The 7,244-nt window shown below is 45.8% G+C and overlaps 1 protein-coding gene across 1 annotated transcript in view; it reads left to right on the top strand.

Annotated features, from left to right (window-relative positions):
• Positions 1-4,736: 4,736 nt before the first annotated feature.
• arid1b (AT rich interactive domain 1B (SWI1-like)) overlaps positions 4,737-7,244 on the top strand; it is a 95,731-nt gene continuing 93,223 nt past the window's right edge. Inside the window, 1 exon segment of the mRNA XM_048206310.1 lies at positions 4,737-6,179. Coding sequence (XP_048062267.1) covers positions 5,157-6,179 — 1,023 coding nt within the window. The 5' untranslated portion in view covers positions 4,737-5,156.

Below are 7,244 nucleotides of genomic sequence, written 5' to 3'. Positions count from 1 at the left end.
TTTACACACAAACTAACCACCAACCACAACTTTCGGATGCCATCTTTATTTTTTAGCTCAACTGTCACAGAATGGAAAGCACAGGATTGTGGGATATCAAAGGAAGCGAAGGATACATCTATGCTGCCTTCAAAAATTGATCAGATGAAGGCATCTCATGAGACAGGAAGTGAAGCCGACTTTGGATTTGGACATGCCTTGATGCCTTCCTACCTTGGAATGTGTCCTCCGAAGGCAGCATTTTTCAGTTTTCGGATGCAGCCAGTGTACGTGTGAGAGACAGAGCGAGCACAGGTTTATGCAGATGTATTTGGAGGTTATGTTTTGCTATTGGCCCTCAGCATACAGCATTTTTGACCAATCAGCTTCCTTAAGTTAATCACTCTCAGACCTTTATCACACTTCCTATTTCAGGTAAGCAAAGCAGTGTATCGCTATTTCCGGTCCCATCGCAATGCAATCAAAACTAATGGCTGAATTCTCTCGCCGGTGTTACTGCAGCAATCCGGCGGCTGTAATTCTAAACAACGACACCCTTACCTCAATTTTCACGATTTCCCGACACAACAAGAATAGAGAAAAGCATGGGTGAGACTGATATGGCGGGATGAAGATCATTCTTTTAAAATAATACACGGCGCGTGATGCGTTAAGTAATCTTAATCAGAAATGTGTTGATAGTGCGACTGCTTTGAACATTATGAATTTTGACAAATGTTGTGAATTGCATATGTAACGGAGGTCAGCTAGTAGTTGCTATGCAAGTAAACCTCACTCCTCTGATTTCAAGAGATGCTCTAGCATCTGACGCTAGAGGTTGCAGCCTCCTTGTTAAAGCGTCTGACTCCCACGCTGGAGACATAGGTTTGAGGCTCGCGCAGAGCGGGGTGAGGAAGACCTGGGCGAGGGGTTACATTGGTGCCGTGACCCAAATGGGAGAGAGGTTTAGGGGGGTGAGTGTAACGGAGGCCAGTTAATAGTTGCTGTGTGAGTAAACCTCACTCCTCTGATTTCAACAGATGCTCTAGCGACTGACACTAGAGGTTGCAGCCTTTAGCCTCCTTAACATCCGACTCCCACGCAGGAGACCCAGGTTTGAGGCCCGTGCAGAGCGGGGCAAGTAGGATCTGGGTGAGGGGTTACACATACAGTGAAATAATTTTCAATGAAAAATGATGCAGAATAATTATTAAGATATTTCAAATGAATAAATATGTTCATTCTGATCTCATTCATCAAGTCTCTCACACTCTGCAGCGTTGCCATTATTAATTTAGACAAGCATTGACACCGTGTGGTAAAATAATCACGTATGTTTACGGGCCACGGCTTACTCAGATAAATTCTGTACACAGCAATCATCAAAATATCTCTTCTCCTGTCTCTGAAAATGTCAGGATTTTGAAATAATCCCCGGATGTTTATTTAAAGAGCCGTTTATTCAAGTAGTTGTTAATATCACATTGAAATTATACTGTAACGAAGTTCGTCAATACGGGAAGAAGGAGGCGGGAACCGGCGAACATTCAACAAAACTTTAATTAGAAATAAACAAAGAACAAAACGAAAGTAATGCCGGCAGACCCTCGCGGACGTCTGCCGGCCACACAAACATAATAAAACATAACATAAAGTCCAGGCCTGGTCCTCTCTCGTCCTTCACTGTAGTCGCTCCTCCTTTTATGCTCCCGGAGCTCCTCCGTGAGGGACTCAAGGCCGGTGCGCCTCCCAGGTGAAGCTCATAATCGCGCCACCGGCCTCGCGCCGTTCCCTACGGCTCTCGCCCGCCCTGGTGCCACATACCCCCATCGCCCCTCGCAGGCCGGGGGGTACTCCCGAGACTGCGCTCTACTCCCCCCGGGGCCTGTCTCGGCGGCCGCAGCACCTGGGGGTAAGGACAGACGAGACGAGAGAAAGGAGACGGAAGCAAGGGGAGCGACAGGACGAGAGAGGGGAGAGAGGAAAAAAGAGAAAAAAAAATTCTTGGTCCGGTTCCCCGACACACTGCCGTTCGGTCCTCAGCCAGCCGGGAGGCTCTTCCTCGCGGTGCCATGCGGTGGCACTGGACGCTCGGTGGACGGCCCATCCTCGACCGCCTCCTGGCGGCCGGCGATGGCTCCTCCGGACTGAGGGCAGCCGGCAGCGAGTCCCCCGTTCCCTGCTCCTCCCCTTTATGGCGGACGGCAGCAGGCTCCGGCCCACGGCAAACGGCGGCGACTCCTCCGCTCCCTCTTGGACGGCAGCCACCCCACCTCGTCCCAGGGGCACAGCCTCGAGCTCTCCGTCCCACCTGTCACTAGGCTCCAGCACCACCGCCTCGGGCAGCCTCTCGCGGTCTACACACACTCCCGCGCTGCCCGAACTCCGCAGCACCGCGATCCCCTCAGCAGCGAGGGCTCTTCGACAGCATGTCCCTCCTTCCTCCCGGGTTTCGGCACCAATGTAACGAAGTTCGTCAATACGGGAAGAAGGAGGCGGGAACCGGCGAACATTCAACAAAACTTTAATTAGAAATAAACAAAGAACAAAACGAAAGTAATGCCGGCAGACCCTCGCGGACGTCTGCCGGCCACACAAACATAATAAAACATAACATAAAGTCCAGGCCTGGTCCTCTCTCGTCCTTCACTGTAGTCGCTCCTCCTTTTATGCTCCCGGAGCTCCTCCGTGAGGGACTCAGGCCGGTGCGCCTCCCAGGTGAAGCTCATTAACACTCGCGCCACCGGCCTCGCGCCGTTCCCTCACGGCTCTCGCCCGCCCTGGTCGCCACATATACATAACCGGACGAATCGATGCACAGCTTCGATGAGCACTTCCTGGTAATCAATTCCGCTGAGATAAAGGTCTATTGGTTGGTGCTTACTGATACTGATTATTGTTTTGCTAGCAGTAAAGTGTAAAGTTTGGAGAGTAGTGTAAAGTTTGGAGAGAGTGCATACCTGATGAATTATTCTAATAAAATAATACGTTAATAAGTTAAAGGTGCCGTAGAACGAATTTTTAAAAGATATAAGTCTAAGGTGTCCCCTGAATGTGTCTGTGAAGTTTCAGCTCAAAATACCCCATACATTTCTTTTTATTCATTTTTTTATTGCCTATTTTGTGGCATTGTGGCATTAAATATGCGCCGATTCAGGCTGCGCGGCCCCTTTAAATCTCGTGCTCCCCTCCCCCGGAGCTCACGCTTGCCTTAACTAGCATAAACAAAGTTCACACAGCGAATATAACCCTCAAAATGGATCTTTAAAAAGTGTTTGTCATGCAGCATGTCTAATCGTGGAAGTATGGTATTTATTTGGATGTTTACATTTGATTCTGAATGAGTTTGATGGTGCTCCATGACTAAAGCTAACAACACACACTGTTGGAGAGATTTATAAAGAATGAAGTTGTTTATGAATTATACAGACTGCAAGTGTTTAAAAAATGAAAATAACGACAATCTTGTCTCCGTGAATATAGTAATAAATGATGGTAACTTTAACCACATTTAACAGTACATTAGCAACATGCTAACGAAACATTTAGAAAGGCAATTTACAAATATCACTAAAAATATCATGTTATCATGGATCATGTCAGTTATTATTGCTCCATCTGCCATTTTTCGCTATTGTTCTTGCTTGCTTACCTAGTCTAATGATTCAGCTGTGCACAGATCCAGACGTTAATACTGGCTGCCCTTGTCTAATGCCTTGAACATGGGCTGGCATATGCAAATATTGGGGGTGTACATATTAATGATCCCGACTGTTACGTAACAGTCAGTGTTATGTTGAGATTCGCCTGTTCTCCGGAGGTCTTTTAAACAAATGAGATTTATATAAGAAGGAGGAAACAACGGTGTTTGAGACTCACTGTATGTCATTTCCATGTACTGAACTCTTGTTATTTAACTATGCCAAGATAAATTCAATTTTTAATTCTAGGGCACCTTTAATATTGCTAAAATGTCAAAGACAGCATATTTTCATTTTCCATACCCATATTTGCTCTGAACGTAACTATATTCATGTAGTTAGGGCCGTGCAGGAACCTATGAATGATGCTCTTATTATATTTGTGCCATCACCGTTTAGTGACGTCATTGTATGTTCCGGCGAAAATTGTATGGTCAGTGTCGGTCAAAGCGCCTTTTAATTTTTTTTTTTTTGATCCAGCATTTATTCATTTACAAATTAAGCACTGCTTATAGGGAATGCCTGTGCAAAATTAATATCCTGAATATACTGTGTGTCTCTTTGGAAAAATCTGTGCAGCATTAAACTTTGCAATTATTATGACATAAATGTAGCATATTTTTTAAAATGACATAATTGTACTTATTTAATTTCATATTTGCAGACATAATTTCATGTTTCTATATTCATAATTTGATATTTACAACATGAATTCCCCAATATTATTTCTGTAATTTTGTTGTATGACTCCTCTGCAGTAAAATAGCATGCACCTTTTGTGGAATATAAGGTATGTCAGATCTTCTGTGCCGCCTTTGCATTGTAGCAGATGCATAGGATTACTGGCTACAGTTTGATCTATTAATTTAACCTATTAACTAATAAAAGAAGAATGGAATAAAACCCTATTTCTAAACCGAAATTTCTAAATCATCCAGTCCGTGTTTTCCAGCAGACTCAGCGCAGAGCAGTGGAGAACTGGAGGAGATGCTTGATAATGCCATGCTGGAGCAAAGGGGCTCCGGTAGGGGTCTTATGCACATTTGTGCACGTTCACATTTGCCTCTGTGGGAACTGGAACTTTGGTATAACAAATAAACTTTTAAATAAGTTAAAGTATATTCATGTCTCTGGTCACTAAACATCACCAGTTAAAGACACACTGTCGTCATGTTCGTTTCTTTTTAACGCCTCAGTAGCCTAATTGTTTTCGCAGCTCGTGCCAACTGCCCAGCGCACAGCCATCCACTGACATGACAGGACAGGGGTGGCAAGAGCTCCATCCACGAATCGCAAGCCCAAATCTAACGGTGTGAATGAGGAGGAATCGGTGTGATGTGTGGCAGTGGATGGGTACAGCGCTACCTCAATGAATAATGTAGATGGGCATCAGCATGCGTCTATAGTCTCTGCGAAAACACGGACGCTGGAAACCAACCTACAACCTTTTCTGCTCATTTAACCAAGACTTTGAGCATGGAAACGGGTCTGGTCGCGAATCATCAAGTGAAAAATGTTGGAAGCGGAGATCCCCCTCCTTCGCCTCATCATCGCACACCTCCACAGCAACAGTCGCAAGCATTCCATCAGCAGCCACAGCACCAGCAGCGAGCCGTCCACAACAACAACAACAATAACAACAGCATCAAACCGACTCCCGTGCGCGGAGATTTGGGGAATCGACAGGATGGAGGGAAAGAAAACGCTCTGGAGACGCAGGTCGATCGCCATCCGCGTTTGCTGAATACAAGTGACGAGGAGGATCGCTCGTCCAAAACCGGGGGGGATCGGATGGGCAGCAGGTACGAGCACTCCAACTTTGGACCAACGAGCAACAATAACAACAACAACAGCGGCGGCGGCAACGCGTCCCAAAGCGGGAACAGCTCAGTTTCTGAGTTTAATCATTATTACGGGAATGGAAGAGGAGGGCCTTGCTTTGATCAACATGGCGGACAACAAAGCCCTAGGACGGCTTTAATGCATCAGGCACAGAGCAACATGGATCAAGTGCAAAACTCCCACGAAGGGTACCATAATAATCCATACAACCACTATCCCAACTACCGGCCGGGGTACGGTGGCGCTGGATACGGTATGATGAGCCCATCGCGGCAGGGGAACATGATGGGCCCAGGTACCAATTCGCCCACTGCTGCTGCTGCTAGTCATGGCAAGGCTGCTATGGCCTCAACTACCCCAGCTCCCGGTGCCAATGTTGGGGGTTTTCAGAGGTTTCCCGGACAAAACCAACAGCACCCTTCTGGAGCTACACCCACGCTAAACCAGCTTCTGACATCTCCGAGTCCGATGATGCGGGGATATGGCAGCGGTTATCAAGATTACAGTAACCCGCCGCCGCAGCAGCAACAGTCCGGCATGGGTCTGGGCAAAGACATGAGCTCCCCGTACAGCCCCGCTGCCAGCCACAGCTGGGGAGCACAACAAAGAAACCACCCAGCCATGAGCCCTGGGAATAACGGGAACAGCAGAGCTCAGGTGAACGTTTTAGCATGTTTATGTATGTGTGTGTCAAGTTTTGCATCAGGTCTAGCCGTGGCCTGATGCTACCCACAATATTAGCTTACAGTGTTTTGCTTTTATATTTATTGAATGCGCTCGGTCTATACGAATGGTGAAATAGTATGAAGGGTTCGCGTTCTTCTATTGTAGTCAAGATTATTCCGGGGTTTGGGTTTGTATGTGGATTGACAGGCAACAGAACATGTCAAGTTCTGTCCAAGGTGACTGTGCTAACGGTGTTAGCATGAGTTAGCCTGCGCTGAGACTTCATTTCTGCTACAAGAGATTGTAGCAGACACTGCGATCAGATATAGTGGGCTGCTTGTATTCTTATACACAAGTATAATATTACAGAAGCATTACTGAGAAATGAATGTCATGCTATTGAATAAATTATCGGCCGTGGTTTCGATAAAGAGCTCGTTCGGTGCCATTCAAATGATGGAACGTTCTAGCATTGCGCTGCTGCTAAATAAAAATTCGCTGCTAACGTGTTTTCTTCCAGAGATCAAGTGAAATAAAGCTAATGTGCGATTTAATTATTCTCCCCGAATACAATTTCGTTTTCGTTTTCAACGTATGGTTACCATTAAGCTCTGTCTGTCTGAAACGAAGGGCTAGACGGTGTTTTTCGTGCACAGCGCTACTGATTAGCATTGTTAGCTGAAGTTAGCGCCATTGCGCCCGTCTGCCTTCACTTCATTATGCAGGAATTAATGTTTTCATATTCACCTCACATTCACTAGTTACATTTTTTCAAATATTATTAAACACAAACCATTTAAGTGTAAAGATATTATACGGTAGGATAGTGACTAAAGCTGTATCTCAACCTAGGCAGCTCTTTAGGTTTTGAGACTATACAGTCTTAAGTATTTGTCTAGGTTGGTGGCTCACTAGGTTTTTGCATTATAATACCCAAAATGCTGTCTATCTAGGCTGCTTAATTAGGTTTTGAGGCCGTGATACTCGAAATTGCTTTATAAGTAGGAAGCGCGCTACGTTTTGAGAATATGTAATGCTCGAAAATCCTGTCTTGGT

This window comes from Megalobrama amblycephala, linkage group LG11 (assembly GCF_018812025.1).
Source record: "Megalobrama amblycephala isolate DHTTF-2021 linkage group LG11, ASM1881202v1, whole genome shotgun sequence".
Classification (NCBI taxonomy): Eukaryota; Metazoa; Chordata; class Actinopteri; order Cypriniformes; family Xenocyprididae; genus Megalobrama; species Megalobrama amblycephala.
Note: the sequence above shows the minus strand (reverse complement) of the source record. Positions and strands in the feature narration are given on the sequence as shown.